At 33.8% G+C, this 23,730-nt stretch overlaps 1 protein-coding gene across 1 annotated transcript in view; it reads left to right on the top strand.

Annotated features, from left to right (window-relative positions):
* The window catches only part of TMX4 (thioredoxin related transmembrane protein 4), a 92,597-nt gene that overhangs the window by 33,470 nt on the left and 35,397 nt on the right, over nt 1–23,730 (top strand). Inside the window, exons 3-6 of the mRNA XM_074209480.1 lie at nt 4,188–4,233; nt 5,663–5,791; nt 9,076–9,121; nt 20,420–20,521. Of these exons, the coding sequence (XP_074065581.1) occupies nt 4,188–4,233; nt 5,663–5,791; nt 9,076–9,121; nt 20,420–20,521 (323 nt within the window). The remainder of the gene's footprint in view (nt 1–4,187; nt 4,234–5,662; nt 5,792–9,075; nt 9,122–20,419; nt 20,522–23,730) is intronic.

Here is a 23,730-nt window from a genome sequence, read left to right on the forward strand (position 1 = left end):
CAAGCATATTAAGAAACTACCATTGCCAAATATTTATCTAACTAGGCAGTATACAAATTTTATTTTTATCTTTGGTTTTTGCAAGGCATTGGGGTTAAGTGGCTTGCCCAAGATCATGCAGCTAAATAAGTACTAAGTGTCTGAGGCTAGATTTGAACTCAGGTCCTCCTGACTCCAGGGCTGATGTTCTATCCACTGTACTACCTAGCTGCCCTGGAGGCATTTAATTTGATAAATTTAATAAATTTAAATTTTCAAATTTTAAACATAAAATAAAACAATAGATCCTTGATCTGAAGTCGTACTCTACTCTTTTGGAACAGGGATGCCAATGAGAAAATTAGAAGGACAGTTTTAGATGGAGTATATTAGTAGCTATAGGAGATTAGGAAAGACCTCTATTACAGATCAATTAATATCTGAGCAGAGTTCTACAGGATTCTCAGAGGCAGGGATGAGGATGCATGTGGGAAGATGAAGTATTCAGCAAGAAGGACAGAGTTGCATAAAATAAAGCTGAAATGATAGAGCGTGATTGTGGAAGTCCTGAAATGCCAGGGGAGCACCTGAAGATTTTTTTAGATTTTTGCAAGGCAAACGGGGTTAAGTGGCTTGCCCAAGGCCACACAGCTAGGTAATTATTAAGTGTCTGAGACCGGATTTGAACCCAGGTACTCCTGACTCCAGGGCCAGTACTTTATCCACTATGCCACCTAGCCACCCCAGCCTCTGAAGATTTTTGATTGTCATAGTTACACCTAGCATTTAGACAAGACTGTGGAAGCTAAGCTACATTAGGGATGAGAGAGACTATAAAGAAAAAGATCAATTAGGAATCCATCATGTAATGCAGATAAGAGGTGAAGAGACTTTATAGCTGTTATATTAATGGACAAAAGGTATCAAATTCAGGAGAATGTAGAGCTTTGAAAAAATGTTGCATAGAATCAACAAGAAATTTATTAACTGACTCAATGGGTTGGAGGGAACTGTGGAAGAGAGGGAGGAATCAAAGATTCCTGAGGTTATGACAAAACAGCTTTTAAGAGGTCATTGTGTAATTTGAAAGAAAGCAATTTGAAAAAAGCCAAATTTTTGAAGTTAAGTATGCCCCCCAAATTCTATTGTAAGCTTAAAAGTTTTGGCCAGTTAATGATAGTCACATCAAATACCATTTTATTTTGTTTTTTTTTCAATTACATGCAAAGGTAGTTTTCAGCCTTCATCCTTTTGCAAGCTTTTTGATTTCCACATTTTTTTTACCTACCCTCCCCACTTTTGCCACTGCAGAGCAATCTGCACAAGCATGTTTAACATATTTTCATATTAATCCTGTTGTTACCAAATACCATTTAATATGATTCCATCTAGATACTGGCTTGGCTCTTAAGAAATAACTGTAAATTCATATTTTTAAAAACAATGTATGGAATAAGAGCTCTAGTTTTAAAGCTAGAGAAATTCCATTTGGAGGAATTTGCCTCCCAAGAGGCAAAGACAGACACCAGGACATTTCAAGGCTGTTAATGTAGTTTGCTATTGAAGAGATGCTTCCAGATGACACATCCTTATTTTAATGAACTGTTCTTGCCAAATGCTAATTCAGTTATTTTTAAGCTGTAGAAGGAATACAAATATTACCAGTGTCCTCCAATTTTAGGCTCCCTAGGACAAAGCCTGGATCACCCTACCTAGTTATAATTCTGAGTAGAGTTTTGAGGGGTTTTTTTTGTTGTTTTCTTTTTTTTTTTAGTTCTTAGAGGTAGGAGATACATTGGAGAGCATATCACCCAGCCCATTCATTTATATATAAAGAATTGCTCCAAAAAAGTTGTATGATTTGACAAAATTAGTTACATTTACAGTTATACAAAGCCTTTGAGATATAAATAGAAATATAAAGGCTGTAATATGGAAACAAAGCTCTGCAAAAAGGTAATTGGATAACCTGATTTCATCTGTGGAAGGATTGCTTTGTCATAAGAGGGACTGGAGTCAGGGTGGAGAAAATATGGAAAAGAGAGAGACTGGATGGAAGGTTATCCTTGTTCTCAAGTGTCTTGAATCCTTTCTAAATCTTCAGGTCTCTCAGGAACTCTAAACATAGGGATTGGCCGGAACCATCTGGGACAGCATCCTGTTCCTGCAATGCCAGCTAGACACAAGGGACAAAATAGTCACTACTGCTACTCAGTCTACTTTGCAAGCTTATTCTCTCTCTTCTCCCCTATGTTGTTTGCTTATATTTTGCAATGTGAACATCCTTTCCAACCCTAGTTTTGGTGGTGGTGCTGTTATAAAAGAATAGTTTACTCACCTAGACTAGGAATCTCTAAGATTAGAATTGTCAAAGTTGCAATCCAACTTTGGCAGAGGGCCTTTCCTCATCTTTGAGTTCTCTATACTTGAAAATTTTTAATTTTGAGTATGATAATTCCCTCTTCAAATTTTTTTTCTTATTCCATAGTTCATAGACGCATCTACTGAATTATATATTCCTTTATGGTCAGAAGGATGCTAAGATTTGTATAGTGATGAGCTTTTAGTGATTTCATTTGCATTGGTGTTCACTTTCCTCCCTACATGAATACTTTAATTCTCATCTTGATATTGTTTGTCATTTTAAATTTCTACAGACCCAGTTTGATAGAATTATTCCTCTAGATTCACGTTTGACTAAAGAGTAGAGCATTTGAGGGGAAAGTAGTGTGAGATAAATCTGGAAAACTAGATTATAGTCAAATTGTGGAGGACCTTGTCTGCATTGTTCCAGATTATATTCAGTTAGATAGTGAAGGACAGCTGGAGGGTTTTGAGCACTATAGTGACATGCAATCACAAAAAATTCAGATTGGGAGTGAGCCATCTAGTGTAATCCATACCCAAAAAATAATTCCTTCTAAAAAACCCCCAGCAAATGGATTTTTCCTGAATACACTGCCATTATTGAATCCTAGAATTGCCTTATTGTTTTTATCTGCCAGATTGTACTATTGACTTGCATTGATTTTCGTGATCCATTAACATGCTCATTTTTTTTTCAGATAAACTATTCTCCAGCTATGATATTTCTGTCTTGTTCTTGTAACATTGATTCTTTAAAAGCAAGTATTTGACTTCTCCTTTATCCCTATGCAATTTGTCTTAGGGCAATAAAATGGACTGCTTCTGTCAAAATTTTTGGATCCTCCCTCCATCCTTGAATATGTTAGCCATTCTTCTCATGTTTATGTTATTTGCAAGTTTGGTAAAGTCTTTGCCATAAGAAGATTAGCCCACAACCCTACAGTATCAATATTGTACAGGTTGGGTGATATGACTTCATGTTATCATGCTTGATAGCTGCAGTAATTTATTCTCTAATTAGCCTTCCACTTTCTTTCTGATTTCCCAAAAGTTTCTCTTCCATTTCGGTTTATTCTTTTTGGTACTAGCTAATGAATCTTACACTGCTGTTATCTTGAATTCTTCTATTAAAAAACAATGGCACATCATCCCATTTTATGTAGGAGATACGGATCAATGAGAGGGTGCAGTGAAATAGAGGAAAGTAATAATGATCAAGGGAAGCTAGGTGGCTTAGTGGGTAGAGCACTGACCTTGGAGTCAGGAGGACCTGAGTTCAAATTTGACCTCAGACATTTAATAATTGCCTAGCTGTGTGACCTTGTTCAAGTCATTTTTAACCCCATTGCCTTAAATAATTTTTTTTTAAAAAAAGGAAAAGTAATGATAAGTTTCAATGAAATATTTCAACATTGGAGACTTATATGAACTATTATATTACCTAAATCACAAAGTTGTTACAAGATTTAAATGAGATAACACAAAGTACTTTGTAAACCTCAAATATCAGCCATGGGTATGAAAGTATTGAATCAGTATTGGCACAATATCTGACTAGTCCTAGTGATGAGCTGTTAAATATGTGCAAAATTACAAACATCAGAAATTTTAATAATAGTGGGCAATAGTAGAAAATAAAAAAGTGGTACATAAGTGACCATTGAATTGAATCATGTGCTTAATACTATAATGTTAATGGACATTTAAATATCATGATTTTGGTATAGCTAAAATTTTGAAAAGATGCTAAATTCTTTCTGTTTGTTTTTAGAAATGAAAACTGATTCAAATATTGTCCTTCTAATTCTGACTTTTCATGTGGTTTCTTTTATTTTCCTTAGGTTTGAGTGGTCGATTCTTTGTTACTACACTTCCAACTATTTTCCAGTAAGTTTGTTTATTGAGTGAGTAGCAAAACTGTTAACAGTATTAGTAAAAATCACCCAATAAAAAGGTCAACAAATCCTAGTATGCTCCTATAATCACTTTTTTTGATTTTTGTGCTGTCCTGCTCTGGATTTTATACAATTTGACATTTTTTCCATTATTTTATTATGTATGGAGGTTAATGCAAGAGTCCACAACTTTCTGATCCCCATTTTAGATTCTTTGATTTTTATCATTTCTTATGTTTTGATATCCTTGACCACTATAGCTTAATGAAAAATAATAGAAATTTATTATGCTTTATTCAGTAAAAAATAAAATAAAAAAATTAAGACTTATAGACTGTAGATCCTCTTTTTTTTATTCCTCTGCTGTCATGCTTAATATACTGAAAAGTCCAGAGACATTGATTTCTCCCAATTCCATACTTTTCTTTAAGAAAATAATTCCTAGAACTGTTTTTAGGTCATTCCAGAGGTCACTGTGGGGAAAATTTTGAAGCAGCAATTTGCCAGTTGATGCAATAATTCTAGGTAGTACAGGATTTGTTATGTGATCGTTAAAAACACTTGAAGTCAGTTTAGCTCACACATTTTGTTTTGTTTTTCATTTTCTTATATATTATTTAGAGAGAATATACTTCCTCTTGGCAGTAATGCTTAAATGTAGGCCATTTAGTTGGCAAAAGATGTCATTTTAGAAATGTAAAAATTAATTATATAAATAACATCAATCAACACAATTAGATGTAGTTATATTTACACATATGTATATATATATATAAACATTTTAAATAATTTTAAATAATTGGTAATAGATTTGATTAGATAAAATAATGATTGACTAATAAAAATTCTCACAAGCTTTTCCTATTTCAAAATCTGGGAGCTTTCATTTTACTAGCTAACTCAAAGTTATAGGTACTTGAAAATTTTTAATTTTGAGTATGATAATTCTCTCTTCAAATGATTTTTTCTTATTATTCCATAGTTCATAGATGCACCTACTGAATTGTGTATTCCTTTAGGATCAGAAGGATGCTAAGATTTGTACAATGATAATCTTTTAGTGATTTCATTTACATTGGTATTCAGTTTTTCCTTCCCATATGAATACTATAACTTACTCTTACAGGTTTGTATGTATGTATATATATGTATATATATATATATATATGTATATATGTATATATACATATATACATATATATATACATATAAACATATATGTACATACTTAAGAATGCATATGTGTGAGTATGTAATGTTTTAAATCTTTAAATCTCCAACTTCAACCTCAGTGCATAGTGTATCAGGATTACATAAAATTGTATTTAATGGAATTGAAATGAAAGTAGAATTCATTTTAATTTTATGATAGCCTTGTACTTGTATGTTTAATGGATGCTTATTTTCTGTCCCACTTGTAGTGCAAAGGATGGAATATTTCGTCGATACCGTGGCCCAGGGGTCTCCAAAGACCTTCAGGATTACATCTTAGAGAAGAAATGGAAAGCAGTTGAGCCTGTGGCTGGATGGAAATCCCCATCTTCTATAACGTAAACTATGGCTTGCTTTTATTGAACGAGATGATTATAAATTCACATAAGAGATGTATTGGGAACCAAATCAACAACTTTTTAGGCTCCAGAATTCATAATTTCCTGTTTATACAACAAAAGCAGAGCATAGACAGCAAACAATGCTCCATGCTGTTTCTGAAACTAATGTATGTATACCGCAGCCACCTTTCAAATTCCTATTTGACCTCCCTGTGGAGACAATTTGAAAAAGTAACAAATGTTTATGCATATTTTAGACAGTGACTGTGCTGAGTTATGTAACCTGGAATTTATAAATGTTGCAGTAAGTTGTGCTTACAGTACCTCCTTCATACAAAACATGGTTTTGTGTGCCATTTTCAGATTTTTTTTAATATTTAAATTAATTGGAAGCATGAAATCAATTAGAACACATAATATAAATTTCTTGTCCCCAAAAAAAGTCTTTGAAGGAATTGATTGTTTAAGATATCTAGTTAGATAGTAAATAAATAGAGTGCCAGACTTGACCTGAGTTCAAATCTTGCTTCAAATCCTTGTCAATCATGTCAATCAGTAATGTCTCAATTTCTCCTTATTTAAAATGGGGATACTCATGAAATTTTGAATGTAAAGCATTTTGCATAGAAAGTGCTATATAAATTCTCACTATCATTACCATCCTCATTTTACTATTATTATTATAATCATACTTACAACTATTACTACTATTATTGCAACTACAACAACACCTACTCTACTATTGCTACTACTATTACTATTATTTGAACTCAGGTTCTCCTGACTGCAGGGCTGGTGCTCTATCCACTGCACCACCTAGTCACCCTGATTACTATTATTGATATCAAATGCAACAGGGGAAAAAAACAAAATTGGTGGCATCTTTCAGGGCTACCAGAGGTTTAAGCAATGATTATCAATAGCTTCTTGCTTCAACCAAAGCTGTATAGCAGTCAGTGGGCTTGATATATTTCCTGGTCTAAGATGGAAAAGAGCTTGTAGTGAATTTTAGCTATCTACAACAAAATTATTCTTCTAAAGTCCTGTGATCCCTTACCATGATGTGGAGGTGACCCTGTTTTTTCAAGCACTTTGTATTACATCATAAGCGTTGACAAGTCCTTAGAGAACTGAAAAGTCTTCAAAAGTGGTCCCATTCTGTCTGTTGTATATGGATCAACCTAAATCTTAAAAGCCTTAACACCAAGGTGGCCACTGATGATATGTTTATTCATAGCTACTGTACCTATTAAGTCCATAATTCATGGATTTAGTGTTAGAAGGGATCTGAAAGGTATTCTAGTTTATCTCATACATTTTACATTTAAAGTCATTGAAACTCAGAGATGTAAATTTACTTGGCTAACATTACATGAAAAAGAATTGCAACATTTGGAAGATTCTTTAATTCTAAGTCTTCTACCACACTGTTTGGTGGAAGGAGGGAGTATTCAAGCCACATAGAGTATTCAAGTATAAGGAATTCATTTTTGCTGTGCCAAGTATATCAGTGCTAAATATGTCCTTACTTAAATTGAAATGAACTCTGAATAAATTGTACGATAGATAGCTTTTGATGTTTTTTTTGGACATAACATTTTTATTTCTTTGAATAGTTAATCTTTGTTAAACATTAATGTCATGAAAAGCCAGACATTCAACAAACGTGGTAATCATGATGTAGGATAGACTTGGGTTTATGATTTTCTTTAATAAACTATGAACTTATTCTTTGTTCCTAGAGAAAAATTACATAGTTTTTTAATGGCATCCATTATAAGTAATGTCATTTTACACATATAGCAATTTTATTTGCAAAAATTGGCAAGAGTGGTCTTATTTGTTTTTGAGTATATCTACTAAGCAATTTGCCTAAAGTTAAAACAGTATTAATCCCAATTTACACATTGTAGATATGAAGGCTCAGACAGTAGAAGAAGTAGCTAGACCAGGATTATATAATTGGCCTAATACCTGATTTTCTGGGGTAAGGGAGGAGAAAGCAAATACTCATTTCAAAACTGAAACTTACTCATGTTTATTATGTTATTTGTCCAGAATTATGATCTCATTGACTTGAAAATTCTCTCCTCTGATATAGGTTGGAAACTTATCTGTAATGTTTGAAATTTAATGTTAACTAGGGAATTCAGAAATTAAATAACTCCCCCGGTAATTTAACTAGAATAGTTAAACTAGAATAAGTTGGTGACAAGACCTGAATCCAAACCTTCCTGCCTCCCACTTTAAGCTTCCTTTAGCATTAAATTTTATCCATTTTAAACTTCCTTTCTGATACTCATTTTATAGACTTTATTTAATGGTAGGAGTTATAAATATGTGATATACTTTGACTCATGGGCTAATTAAATTGATCAGATATGGAAGTACTTTATAATGGATCTTTGATGTTTGAGTTAACTAGGGTTTTATTTTTTGATATTATAGTATATTCTTACTTAAAGAATCCTTGCCCAACAAATAAGTTCCATAGAAAAGCTTATTCCACCCTAACTTCTTGCTAAATTATAACATTATCCACAGAAAAAATATAAATAACAACTTAAATTGAAAATTTACTTAGGTTTGAAAATTGAAATGGGATTATATGTCCAAGATAAGATTGGGGGATACATTCTCAAGTTGGCATTACCAGTGCAAAGTTGGCAGTGAGGTGTCATAGTGGATGGGGCTCTAGACTTGAATTGGGAAGACTTGAATTTATGCCACGTCTTGGACACTTACTCACCATGTGACTCTGGGCAGGTCAGTTCATCTCTCTCTTTTTTTAAAATTCATCTCTCTTAGACTCAGTTTCTTCATCTGTAAAATGGGAATAACAACAGCATTTTCTTCATAAAGTTGTTGTGAGTACCATGTGAGAAAATATATGTGAAAATATTAGTTGTTGTTATTATTCCTGCTTTCATTCAAGTTGTCCCTTTTCCAACCCTTCCTAATGAGAAAGAAAGGTAAATGGTGAGATGGTAGGAAGGTAGTAATTCACATGATATATAAAATATCATGCTAGTTTTCATTGTTAAAGTGGGAGATAGCCATGTCTTAGGACCCAGCCAATAATATTTGTTTGGACCTTGGCACAATACAAAACCAGCTTGTTTAGAGGAGAGTCAGAAAAAAAAAAATCTTTATTGGAGGATAGATAATTTTATTCTGAATTAGAATAATTTTTACTGACTCTATAATGTTCATCAATTTTTGTGCCTCTTTATCATATTTCATGTAACTACTAATTTCTCTCCTTTAATTTTAATTTTTAGAATGTCTGGAATGGCTGGACTTTTCAGCTTATCAGGCTGGATACGGGTGAGTAGTCTTTAATAATTCCATTGCAAGAGTGCTTACTTAATTTTTATTTCAAAAAACGGAGTGAAAAGTTAATGCACAAGCAGTATGAAAATAAACATTTGACAAATGTGTACATGATTTTCTCTTATCACAATTCATTCTATGCCCTTGGTAGGAGTTCATAAGTCCTTGTACAATAAAGACAAAAATTGAATGGGACCAGTACATAGATTGTCAATATCGCTTTTTTGTAAGGTAGATGATAAGCTACTAATCAGATAAGGATTTTATTATGTTTTAATTCTGTTTTATTTTTCTTCAGTGCTAATCCCCATGCTGATCAGAGAGTTAGGGCCTGGAAGCAATTCAAAATGGATTTCATTGAGTAGTTTCAGAGATGGTTATCCAGGTTTGGCTATTGATTTACTGTGTAATCTCTACAAAGTGACTTAACTTCTCAGTGTCTCAGTTTCTTTATTATCAAATTAGGGAGATCAAATCTAAATGATTTGGCAGGACTGCTGTGAAATTGAATAAATCTCTGAAAAACACTTAAGATCTACTGAAAAAGATATTTTTATGTGAAAAATCTCAGTATGGATTAGGTTGTTTGACTCTATCTTAATGCAACATTTGGAATATTATTTCAGCTTATGTTTTATTCTGCATCTCATTCCTCATCATTTTTCATACCTTTTTCTGGCATCCATGCAGAATATTTATGAAATTTCTCATCTGTGTCAATGGGGACAGTGTTCCTACAAAAATTTTTCTTTGTGTAAATATTCAACTTCCTTATAGAATAAAAAGGATAATAATTTAATCAAATTAGGCTTAACATTTACTTATTTTCAAGTATCTGTTCACTTTACTGTGCATTCTTTCTTTTCTGTACATATACATATATGTAATCAAAGAAATATAGCGTGCAGTACTCATAACAAGACTCGCTATCTAATTTGATAAAACAAGATTGCTGTTTGTAATATCTTCTGTGGATCAAGAATTAAGGTATTTTTCAGGGCTCATCTATAAGTTATTTTTGGACCATTTAACAGTTCTGTTCTAACTTAAAGTCTCTATCCTTTAGCATTTTGATTTTAAATATTTAGAAAAATATGTTTTGCGTTTGTTTATAAATATGCATAATTTATGGATTCTCCTTTTCTTCCCGCCAAGTCCCCTCCCCTTTTTTTCTTACTGTCTTCCTACTTCTCATCATTGCCTTGGCTTTCTCCGTACATATTGTGAATGATTGACAAGGTAGGGTTTTTGGTTGTTTTTTTTTCTTTAAGTCACCTTTTTGGTCTTTTAAAATTATTTTTGCTTCTTTATGTTGGGAAACTCTTGAATGACAAATTGAAATACCCTGGAAAATCTCAAACATTAAAAAGAAATGTTACTTTTTAAGAGAAGGTATGGAGGTATAGAATAACCCAAGGAAATTTTCCCTTTCCTGACACTGCCTCCTCTTCCCCGAAGGGGACTGTATTGGTTCTTTTACTTAAATTCTTCTTATAATATGAGATCAGGGTCTCAAATGGAGGTCTTGCCCTGATAGTTTCCACTTTCTTCCTCTCAAATATAAAAACTCAAGTATACCAGTCTGGTGGGAACATATCACCCTGACTTCAAAATGGGTCATTGTGAGGATCAAGTAAGATAATAGGTATATGGTTCTTTTCCAGTCTTAATGTACTATGTAAATGTTAGTGTTATTTCAGATCTGGCCTCATGATTACTAGCTGTGTGATCTTGGACAAATCACTTACTCTAATGCCTCAGTTTCCTCATCTGCAAAGTGAATTGGAGAAGAAAATGACAAATCATTCCTATATCTCTGCCAAGAAAACCCCAAATGGAATCAGAGAGTTAGGCACAACATAAATAACTGAATAACAAATTGTTATTATTACTATTTTTATCTTGGTTAGAATTTTATTCCTGGCTGAGTTGCCCCATTGCTCTGATTGTACTTGACCCTGGCCTGTCCAGCTTTGCCAGTTGCCCAGATTGTTATATCATTTATCTTCACTTTGTACTTTCTGGGATATCCACTTAATTGTCTTCTTGCTATGGTCTTATATTCTATTGATTTTGAACTTTTGGACTCTTCCCCCTTGCTCAGTCCTCCACTTCTTTAAATCATGCTGACATTAAACTTCTTGATACTACCTCTTAATTAGTCCCCAAATGTTGCCAGATTCTATAAGCTTTTCTCCCCCTACTCTTTTTCCAAGCCAATGTTCCTGCTTGCCTTTCCATAGAACCTTATCTGATATGATTTACATCATGGAAAAAAGAATTCCTGGACTAGAAGGTAGGAGACCTGGAACCTAGTGCCTGTACTGCCATTGGCTAGTTTGGACCCATTTAGACCTGTTTCCTCATTTATAAAATAGATAGGTTGCACTGGATTATTTCTTAGGAACTTTTCAGTCTCTAAAATGTGACTTTTCTATATGAGGTCTGCTACATTTTCATCCATGCAGGCGCATAGATTCAGAAGGGATCTATATTTGCATCAATGTAGGAAAATTACAGAGTGGTAATTTTTTCCATCACCATCAATCCATGATTTACCCACTAAATTCTAGAAAGTTGTCTGAAGTTCAAAGAAGTCTAGGTCACATAGCTAAAAATAGGAGTGAAGGCCAAGTGTTCCTTCCTCCAAGTCTAACATTTTATATTATGCCTTTGATGACTGTACTTCATTATGTTTAATACTAATTTACATATGCTGTAGATATCCTCCTTTTACTGAGATGAAGACTGTTGTTTCTGAAGGTTACTTGTCCAGAGTTATTTGCCTTAAATTTTCAGTTTATCCCAAATATATGTAATAACTTAGAATTTTTTTTCTATTTTTCCCTTTTTTCCTAGTAGACTATAATTTTAAAGATGGACATCATAATTTCTTTAGATATTAATTAAAATATTTATCTTATTGATTAGGCAATATGGAATATTTTCTCCTAAAGAATTTTTTTTTAATTAAAAAAATTTCAAAAAATCAGTTGAGCTGGAGGTTGTCCAGCAGTTGGAAAACATCTACTTTGTTGACTCAAATTGGTATTAGTATCTTTTTTTCAGAGGATAATTTTATGATGTTTTGGGAATTTGTATAGTTGGTGAACCAGTAGAAACACTGTTTCATTTCACTTAAACATTAGTATTGTCTTTGAATGAAGACACTAGCTATACAGATGTATAATTTACAAGAAAAAGCATGTTTTTTGGTTACTGGCTTCCCTTTTTGAGTAAAATGAAGGGAGATTTGCTGCCTTAAATTGTTTTTCATGGGAAAAATTAAAGTTCTTACTTATGTAGGCTATAGAATAATAGATCTTCAAAGAATGTGTTTGTGTGTGTGTGTCTGTGTGTCTATGTCTGTGTGTATGTGTTTATAGTGGGGTACCTAGACTTTTGCTTTTATCCTAAATTATGCACCATATTACAGTGATGCCAAGCCAAAGAAACCTCTTATCCTATCAGTATCCCAGAAGGTCCAGAGGACAGAAGGTCTGGGTCGACTTGACTGGAAGTGAAGGATGACTTCAGAGTCCCAGACCCTCTAAGCACCAGTTTTTGATTATTAGGAAAAGATTATGGGGGGGGGTAGAAAATAGATAGGCCTACAATAGATAGACTGAGGATTTTTTCCCACTGCTGATTTATATTCTAAGAAGTTCATAAATACGTTGAGAGTCATTGGGATTTCCATTTTGTTTTTGATAGCAGTAAAGGCAAGAATTCACTCTGTATTGCCCCTTATGTCTATAAGTAGAGCAGAAACTAAGGGTAGGTTTTGAAAGTAGTACTCCTCTAGAAATAAAGGATTTCTAAATAAATAGATTGTGTAGCCTTGTCATGTCAGGGTACAGTTGTGGATCCATCAGAACACATCAAGGAAGTTTTATTGTTATGTTTAAAATAGAAACTCTTGAAAAGCTGTGAAGTAAAATTTTGTCCCTCCAGACTAGATGAAGTTTGACCCCCCTATGACCATTGTGAGGTCTGTGAGGATAAGTAGGGCACCACAATCCAGCCTTCTAATTCTCTGTTGTCCCCTCTGTAGCCTTTATAGTCTGGCTGTATAACCTTAGGCTAGTCATTCAACCTCTTAAATCCCTCATTTCCATCTCCATAAAATATAGATAATATTACTTGATCTACCTCCATGGTGAACTTCTTGCAAAGAATGCAAGTTGAAAAACAGTTACCTGCTGTATTAATAGCAATTACGGATACTAGTATTGTCTAAATGTGAGTCACTCTTGGTTATGCAATATATCAATTATTTATTAAGTGCCTATTATGTACCAGACGTGGCTAAGTGTTGGGGGGGATTCAAAGAAAGGCCTTCAAAGAGCCCACTTTCTAATGGGAAGACAAAATGTGAAGAACTACATTCTTGTAAGATATATATACTGGAGAAGCAGTAGCTAAGTGGTGCAGGGGACTTGGAGTCAGAAAAACTTGAGTTAAAATCTGGCCTCTGATTATTTGCTGTTTGATCCTGGGTACACCTCTAAACATTTTTTTTTTTTTTGCCTTGGTTTCTTCATCAGTAAAATGGGCGTAATAATGATCCCTACCTCTCATGGTTGTGGTGAGAACTAAATGAAAAAAAAGACTGTAAAGCCCTTATCCCAGTGCCTGTTAAGGGGAGTCTCCCCTTAACACTTAACACTGTATAAAATGTTAGCTGCTATTATTATCAGAGCAGAGATGGGCATTCCAACATGGGGGACAGCTACTGAGAAAGCATGGAGTTGGGGGTGGAGGGTCATGCTGGGAACAATGAGAAGGCTCATATTACGAGAATGTAGAGTAGTTGGAGAAAAATAAACTGAAAAGGTAGGAAGAACATAAAAGTCTTTAAAAGCAAAATAGGATTTCACATTGATCTTGGAAATGGAGATATTATGGAGCCATTGGAGTTTATTGAGTTGGGAGGTAGATAAGGAAGATGAATTTATAATAAGAAAAACGCACCCATATTGACCCTATATTGCTTGATTCATAAGTGGTAAACAGCCTGTAAAATTAAAACAACGTAATACTCAAAAAAGGTGGAGGAGAGTAGGTAGCATAAAGGCTGGGAAAGGAAAGTCTTCCTAAGCAGAATTGTTCTAGAAAGTGTGCCAGATGTGGACCCAGAGAATTCTGGACCCAGAGAATTCTGGGTTTGAATCCAACCTCTGATAAACTCTTTGATCCTGTGCAAATCATTTTCTTTCTGTAATCTCAGATTCTTCCTATGAAAATATAAAATAGTACCTGAAATATGGGTTGTTATGGGAGGGCAAGTGATATAATATTCTACCAAACCTCTTTTTGTGATTCAGATAGGGTTCTAATACCTAAATCAAGGAGGGAATAAAGCACTGAACCAGAACTATAGACCTATGTTACTACTATTTAAAATTCATGCAAACATTTTAATGATAATCTTACTTTTAAAAGACTATAGCAATATTTGAAAAAAAAGTTGAATTTATAATAGAGATACAGGGATAATTATTCAGAAAAAAACAGTATACTAATTTTAAAAATAAAAATGAAAAACACATGATTATAATAATACAAAAAAGGCTTTAAAATGTATAACATTACCTATTCTGATTTCTTCCATTTCATTTTCTTCTCTTATTGTTATTCTAGGCTTTCCAGTATAATACTGAATAATACTGGTGACTGCAGGCATCTTTGTTTCACACCTGATCTTGCTGGAAAGTCTTCTAGCATATTCCCATTACAAATAATGCTTGCTTATAGGTTTTTCATAAATACCTTTTTATCAGTTTAACCCATTGATACCCAAACTAGAAACCACATTTTATGAAGAAAGACACTATCTGTACCTTGAGAAAGAAATGATAAATAGAAATTATGTATAGAATGATTTTACATATACATACATGTTTGTGTCTGATGATAATTATCTTTAGGATGGGAGCAAAGGAGGATGAAAAAAGCAAAAAAAAATAGTCACATGAGAACATATATTTAAAAGGAGTAGCAAGTTGTGCCTATTAGATTTGATGCTTTTTTCTTTTCTGCTGTGTTATAGAAATGTTATTTTAGTTTTTAAGTTCAAAATAAAATACAATTTAAAAAAGAAAATATACAGTACTTACTTATGCTAAAAATCTTCAAATGAGTGCGTATAAAGGAGCCATTTTAATTTAACTTTTTAAACATAGATTTAAAATAAAAAAACTAACAACTTTTGCATTAAGGTTACACTAGAAAGCAGACCCTAAAAGTACTTGACTGGGCTTCAATATGGGGATTGGAGGACAAAAGAAGTAACTATTAACAAACATTTGAAAGTTTGCTCCGGTTCACTCATAAGAAATAATGGAAGTCAAAATAACTGAGATTTCATCTCACACCTAAGTAAATTGTCAAAGATGTTAAAAGATAGCAAAAATCTGTGAATGGAGGGATTAATAGGAAGATAGATACACCACTGTTGATGAATCTATGAATTTATTCAACTATTCTGGAAAGGAATTTGGAAATATTGCTTTTATTAAAAAGTGACTAAACTATCCAGTCTCATAATATACCAAAATGCTCATTGTAGCTCTTTCTGTAGTTACCAAAAAAAAATTAAAGTCAGTGCCCATTGTTTGAGGAATGACTATGCAAATTGCAGTATGTAAATATATTGGAACTTTGCTGCACTAAAAGAAATAATGAATATGAAGAATTAAGAAACATATAAGATGATTTATTTGAACTGATACAAAATGAAGTAAGCAGAAATAATAAATCAAATATTGCGGTATCTACTACAACATGCAGTGAAAATCATTCAGGCAAACAGGCAACTATAAAATGACAAAAAATAAAATGAAAAATTAAATTAAAAAAATGACAGGGAGTAATATGCTTTACAAATTGTAAAGGTTATACATGTATATATTTCAGCTATTACTTGACTCCAGGCTTTCTTTTTCATTTGTCACGAAAGTTATTAAAACAAGTTCTTTTTCATTGTAATATTGATTGCCTCCTCTTAAGTCCATAATTACCTTTTGTTAATTAATTATGTTTAATTCATGGAGGCCTTGAAATAAATATAGTAAAATCATGTTATCTTTCTTTCTAAAAATTTGCAGTATATCTCCCAAAATTTTTTTTTCAAAAGAATTTTGACAATTGTCTTAGATTTATTAAATCTAAACATAACTTTAATATAATTAAATTATTTGTATGTTTTCTTAAATATGTTTTCTTTATTTTCCCAGACAAATACCTAAATTATATAAATGAATGAAAAAACTATTGCTTACTTGGCTAATTTGACACAATCTGGGAAAAAAAGGAGTTAAAAATGGGATTCTTTCTGAAATTTGTAATTAGCCAATTAGTTTTTCAACAACTGCTTGTTATTGCCAAAATCAAGAAGAAACTAACAATAGCAGATGACTACAAATGAAGACCGATAAATGTGTAAGGAAAAGTTGCTATCATGTGGGCTTTCAGGGTAGCCCAGTTGAATTGATGTGAAAAGCTATAATGGGGGCGGCTAGGTGGCATAGTCGATAAAGCACCGGCCTTGGAGTCAGCAGTACCTGGGTTCAAATCTGGTCTCAGACACTTAATAATTACCTAGCTGTGTGGCCTTGGGCAAGCCACTTAACCCCATTTGCCTTGCAAAAATCTAAAAAAAAAAATACAACTAATTCTGAAATTATACAGTTGAATTGGTTTCAAAGTAGGACACAATGTTTCTCTCAAGCGAAACAAATTTAACTTCACCGGAATTTTTAAATGAAAAAAAAATATTCTCCTTTATATAGGAAGTTTATTAAAAAGAGAACTTCTTTTTACCTTTCTTTGTATCACTAGAGCTTAGCACATTGCCTAGGAACTTATCAGGAACTTAATAAATATTAATATTTTAATTAATCTCACCTTTTAGAAAGAAGTGTTTGTGTTTGTGTGTGTGTATGTGTTTCTTTGTGTGTTTTAAAATATCAATACTAAGCACCCAGAAATTTAATTTTTAATTAATTTGACCCCATTTCAAAACTTTAAGTAAATGAAAGGGTGAGATTAAGGGCACATGTAGAGGGGTTGTCTGTGAGAAGATGGACCTCTTAATTATCAGAGATCATGAGGAAAAAGTTAAGGAGTTTGGAGATGAAGAGATGGGGAGAAGATGGAGCTCATGGCCAGCAACCTGACTTTATTTTCTTAGTCAAGCATGATGAGAGTAGGTTCTTCTAAGAAAGTGTAGAGAGGAGAACTTTGGGGGACAGAAAAATTTAGAACAGCTTCTTTGGGGAATGAAATAGGAAATTGATTAGGGAGAAATAAATGCTTCTACAAATTTGCAGTGAATCCAGTTCTCTTGATTGTACAGTTCCTCCAGCATTTGAGTGGGGAAAATGATGGTGGTGAGAGTAATCCAGTGTGGAGATTTGGTAAAACACAAGAAGCAGTAAATCAGAGGATGGGAGAGTCAAGAGTAGTGGACAGCTATTTAACTTTAGCATCAAGATTAAGGAGGAAGATAAAACTGGGATTATGGTTTGAGGATTGGAGGAAACTGAAGTAGGTTCCACAAGATGCTTGCATGAGAAATATTCAGAATTTCCCTCCAAGAGAGTCTTATTCTCCAAGGGGAAGTCTTAGGAAAATAATTGGATAGCTGCTACCTCAGGATCCTTAATATCGATCAAAGTTCCATCTTGCCCAGGTCTTCGGTCAGAAATGCAGGGCTTTGATATTGTTGTGGTAAAACACCCCTGAAAAGATCTAGTTCCAGAGCATTTAATTCTAGGGGCAAGAAGGACAGATTCCAAACCTATTTCTTCAGGACTGTTAAAACTTGATACCTATTTTTCAAGATCCAGAGATAGAGAGAGACCAGGTGCTGGGGCTAGTTCATTATTATTAGCACCCTAGCATGACTTAGCCGCATCTGCCTAGGTGCTGCAGACACTCAGGAAAGAATAACAGTAGAGTTCTGGTTGACAAGTTTTGGTTAGAGAAGATAAAGCCTCTAGTCCTTGTGTACACCTGCTTGGGTAGAGCTGAAGCATCCATTTTCATTTGTTAAGCAATGGCAATTCTACCTGTTCCTAACTTAGTGATCACCAAAAGTGGTGACATTCTTACCTGTAGTCAGGGAAAACTAGAGGTAGACTTCAGGGTAAAAGATTTCTGGAGGAAAGAGATCTTAAAACCCCGTTCCTCAGTGACCCAGGATTGCAGCAACCACTCCTTTCAAGAGACAAAGATTAGAAAGGTTATCTGCTCCATGAGGGCAGATCCCAGAAGTAGACACATATTCAAGCTGCCATTTTGCCCCAATATTTTTAGTACCAGATCATGGCTAAAAACTGAACACTAACTAATATAAGCTTAAAAATTTAGAACTAAAATAAAATGACAGATATGTTAGACATTAAGTTTATACTCTAAAATTTACCTCCAAGTTAAATTAAAAGGAACATAAAGATTTTTATCTCCAAGTTACATTAAACCACCAAGTGGAGGCCATCTATCCAAGATGATGCCACTGAACAGAGGGGAATAGAGGGAATATTTATTTATACATCAAAAAGAACAAGGGGTTAATTAAAACTTCTGGTGGCTAGTGAATCATGTTATAAATTTACTTACAAATATGTCATCTTTACATTACTATCTTGTTATAGAGAAGATGGCTTTCTATCTTTTACCTGATTTAATATTTAACAAATAAAAAACTTATGTGGTTCTCATAAAGATAACTAGATAGGTTTCCTAATTTCTAATCATCGGTCTTGTGATTGTTAGAACAAATAACAATAGGAGAGGGAGAGAGAGAGAAATTCCAAATTTATAATCCTTAGTTACAGATTGAGAATTTAGTAACCATTAGCATGGGCTGTAAAAGTTAATAACTGATCCTAATAAACTTCATTTGAAAACTGATGGAAATTCACAACTTCACCTCTGTTTTGAAATGTAGTAAAACTTTGATTTGATATAAGATCACAGCAAATTAAACACTACTTAAGCCTATCTTTCTATAGATAGGCAGGCATGGAGGCAGAATCTCAGATTATTCTGGTGGCCGAATTAACTACTGTCAAAGATGATTTGTAGATAAAAATTTTAAGATGTATTCACTTAAGTTTATTGTTCAATGTTAAAAGATATTTAAAACTTCTGCTTAGATGCATATGTGCATTTAAAAAGCAAGTAGTGTGTAACATTTTAATAATTTAATAATTAAGACTTTAAATGTACCATTAATGCATTGACTATAGGAAAACATTTTCCTAGATTTTAAACTCCTTTAGAAAAATGTGTATGGTTTGCAGAATCAAAGAACTTTTATGGCTCCCAATGCTAAGCACAATATCTACGCAAATATTAATGGTTGATTAAGTGTGATATTTATTGAATATGGAAAAAAGATTGCTTTCCAGAGCAGGTGACTCATGGCCATGGAGGTTGTGCCTTTTCCTTGGTATCACATGCAGATTTCTTTCTGGTTAAGATTTTGAAATTCCTATCTGTTCTATGTTCCTTTTGCAATATCATCAGAATCAGACTATTTATATGGTAATAATAACCACTCTAAGGATACTTGGTCTCCTAATGACTACTTAATTCACATAGGTGGTTAATTGACTAAAAAAGACCAAATATCCCATCTAAATGATTTCTTTAATTAGCTACTTAGTGGGACCTGAAATAACTTAATTCAGATAATGTGATTTAAGAAACATATTGAATTAGTGAGTTCTTCACATTTCTTTTAAGTTTATGTTTAGTTTGGTAAACAAAATATTAGAGGAAGAACTGAGAGAGAGCGAGCAATTTATTCTTTAAAGAGTTTGTCCATAAATAAAAGATTTTAATCTAATTAAGATGTTAGGAAAAGACCACACAAATATCTGGGGTTTATAGATGCCATATGGCTTTGGAACATTCAGCAGGACAAGATGAAACCTAGCACTGAACATCATGAAGGAAATATGGAAGAATTCCAGTATGATGGATGAATGGATCAATGGATTCCATGAATGCTTGCGGAAATCAGGTTATTCCCTTTAGGCAGCTCTTTAGCCTTAATATATTTGAATTCATTCCTTCATTCTAGATCTATAATTTTAACAAAAATTTGATGCTGTTAGTGGGAACTTTTCACATGCTGAAATATATTGGATAATTGGTTATAATTCACATAATAAAGTTAGTTTATCATAGATTCAAATGAATACAGAATAGAGAGAATCATACCCTTTCTTATCCTCAATGGGAATTAATTTAATCTTTTAATTTTTCTTTCCATTTCAGCAACTTCACAACTATTTCACAGGGACTCTTGGAATTCCAGTTTGGACATCATATTTCATCTTTGTTTTAGTCACACTGATGATTGGCCTCATCCTTGGTCTGGTAAGAGACTATTTTTTTCTCATTTTCTTACTATAAATTAGAGGTTCTTAGTTGGGGGTCTACAGACCCCTTTTGTGTCCTTGTATAAATTTCAGGAGGCTTTTGAACTGGAATGGGAAAAAATTACATGACTATGTTCACAAATATATCTGATATTTATTATTTCTTTAGTTATTTAAAAAATAGCTCTCCTCCCTTAACCCCCTCCCCTTAGCTTACAGACCATGGTGATCTTCCCTTTATCCTTCACCCTTGCACCTTTTCAAAAGTTTTTTATATATTGACACCCCCATCCCCCCAACCCCTTAGATTGTAAGTTTCTAGAGAGAAGGAAATGTCTTTCTTTTTCTTATTTATATCCTTAGTAGGCATAATAGGTACTTAATGTTCATTGACTATTGACAGACCACAAAAGTTTACAGATATGATTGCTGATGGGGAAAATATAGCTTTCTAAAGGTTTAGGCAAAACATGAAGAATTCATGTAAAAAGATCGACTGACCTAGAAGCAATTTTAGGGTCAAAAAGATTTATTTAATAATTATTCTAGTAATTATAAACCAAAGGAGAAAGGAGACAGAGGGGGCAAAGGCAATTGGGAGTGTCAGATAATAAAAGGGGGGGTGTGAGGCAGGAAAGGGGTAGGAGATTAGGACCAGCTAGACTGCTGAGAACAGTGACTTCTGTCTGTAAAGGCTTGCATTTTATAGGGGAAACCACACTTGTAGTACATTCTAGATAAAAAGAATGTGTTGAGAAAAGGTGGGGAGAGATGTATGAGGCAATTCCCTTCTTTAGTGGATTTGCATATCTCAAAAGGGGCTGACATATTTCCCATCACCTGTCAGGGCAAGCACAGATAATATTTTTCATGATATTTCATCTTCATCATGATTTTGGGTCAGTAGTATCCTTTATATATGAATTACAATATTACAATTTTATTAAGTTTTTCCACCTCTATATATTTTAGGGAGAAATTTAAATAGTAATATGCTATTTTAATTACTTATGAATACAGTTAAAAATCCTTTAATTGACATGCATTAACTAATTTTGTTTTAAGAATAGTGAGTCATTAAAACACCCCCTCTTCTTACTTAGACAATCAAAAGTTGTCTATTGTGCCATTAACTGTTAAATTCTGTGGAGTTTCACTAATTGCAGTAAAGTTGTATGCTAATTGCAGTTTCTGAGTACAATATAATGGAGAAAAAAACCCAAAACTTTCCCACCATGAATTTTCAGAGTTAGAAGAAACCTGTGGAACTATTTTATCAAGTCCATATACAAAAACAGGTTTCTACTAAAATATCCCTAACATGTGAATATCTAGTCTTTGCTTGAAGATTTGTTGTAAAGGGACACTCATTCACTTCCTTTGAAGGTATCCTATCTGATTTCTGAATAATTTAAATTATAAGAAAATTGTCTGTGGCTTTAAGCCTAAATTTTCTTCTAGGAAACTTCCATCTATTAATAATTCCTGGCTTTCTGGGACAAACAGATCCCTCTTTTGAGATGCGAATTAAGAAGGATTGAGAAAGGTTTCCTTTAGAAAGGTGTTTTATTGTTTTGTTTTGTTTTTTTGCAAGGCAGTGGGTTAAGTGGCTTGCCCAAGGCCACACAGCTAGGTAATTATTGTCTGAGGCTGGATTTGAACTCAGGTACTCCTGACTCTAGGGCCAGTACTCTATCCACTGTGCCACCTAGCCGCCCCTAGAAAGGTGGTTTCAGATAAGATTTAAAGGAAACCAGTGAGACCAGACAATGGAGATGAGGAGGAATAGAATTTCAAGAATGAGGGGGAAAGCCTTTGAAAACTGCTCAGAGGCAGAAGATGAAAGTATTGTTCAAGAAATATCAAGGCCAATGTCAGTGGATCAGAGTATGGGAGATAAGGGGAGGAGTTGTATAAGATGTAAGAAGATTGGAAAGTTTGGTGGAGCTGGGCTGTGAAGGGCTTTTATTTTATTTTTTTGATCCCAAAGGGGGATAGGGTCCCTTGGAGGTTATTAATTAGGGGGTGAAATAATAATGTCTCTGCTTTAGGAAAATCACTTTGGTATACAGGGTGGAAGATGGATTAGAGTAGAAAAAGACATGTGTCAGGCCAGCTCATTTACAGGTATTGCAGTAGTCTAGGAATGAGGAGAAAGGTACCTGCACCAGAGGGGTGGCAGTATTAAGAGGAGAAAAGGAGACACCTTCTCTCCCAACCTAACCAGTAAAGAGGAAAGAAAGAGTTCAATCACAGAGTCCTAACAGGAAGCTCCCCCTTGTGGACAAAGTTTTCCACTTGGGCTGAAAAAGATTTAAGGGAGTTTTCTGTTAAGATCTAACTCTGGTCCCTAACTAATGAATGAAAAGTCTGAGAAACATAATTTCTGGGTAATTTTTTTTTATTAATTATGGCTAACAAATAAATAAATTGAGGAACTTTGAAGTTCTCAATAACCAGAGAGGAATCTTGGAGACCCCTACATGTCTAAATACCCTGGAGAAGGAATGGGCATTCCTGAATAGCCAGTAATCAATTCTGATTGGTTAACAATTAATGAGAGTATGAATATTATAATAAAGGTGGACTTATTTTAATGAAGGGCTGGGGGACAAGACCAGACAAGGGGAAGAGACTAATCATATCACCCTTGGACAAAGAACTCCCCCCACACACACACCTCTGTGCAGACCATAGCCACTTCAGGCAGTCTAGACAAAGGGAGCCACTTCCGTCCTGAACATTTGTGTAGTTGAACAATTGGCTGGATTTTACCTAGATTATATTTTCTTTACTCTCTATTCAGAAAAAAGCTTTCCTAGTTCCTCCAAGATTGAGGAGAATGTTAACACAATCTCATCATTAATCCTGTCCTTTAGATGCTACTTTGATCTAGTCTTTAAATTAGGAAAACAGGAAGAAAAAAAAATCTGGACTCTTCTCCCCCTCTCCCTCCCCCCTCCCCACATTGATAATTGGTTTGGGGGTTTTTTGGGGTTTTTTTTTTTAAAGAAGAGGATCAGTGGAATAGATTAGGTACAAAAGAATTAGTTGTAAATGACTGCAGTAATCTACTGTGGTTTTTTTAAGGTTTTTTTTTTTTTTTTTGCCCAAGGCCACACAGCTAGGTAATCATTAAGTGTCTGAGGCTGGATTTGAACTCAGGTACTCCTGACTCCAGGGCCCGTGCTTTATCCGCTGCACCAC

This window comes from Macrotis lagotis, chromosome 1 (assembly GCF_037893015.1).
Source record: "Macrotis lagotis isolate mMagLag1 chromosome 1, bilby.v1.9.chrom.fasta, whole genome shotgun sequence".
NCBI classification, from domain to species: domain Eukaryota; kingdom Metazoa; phylum Chordata; class Mammalia; order Peramelemorphia; family Peramelidae; genus Macrotis; species Macrotis lagotis.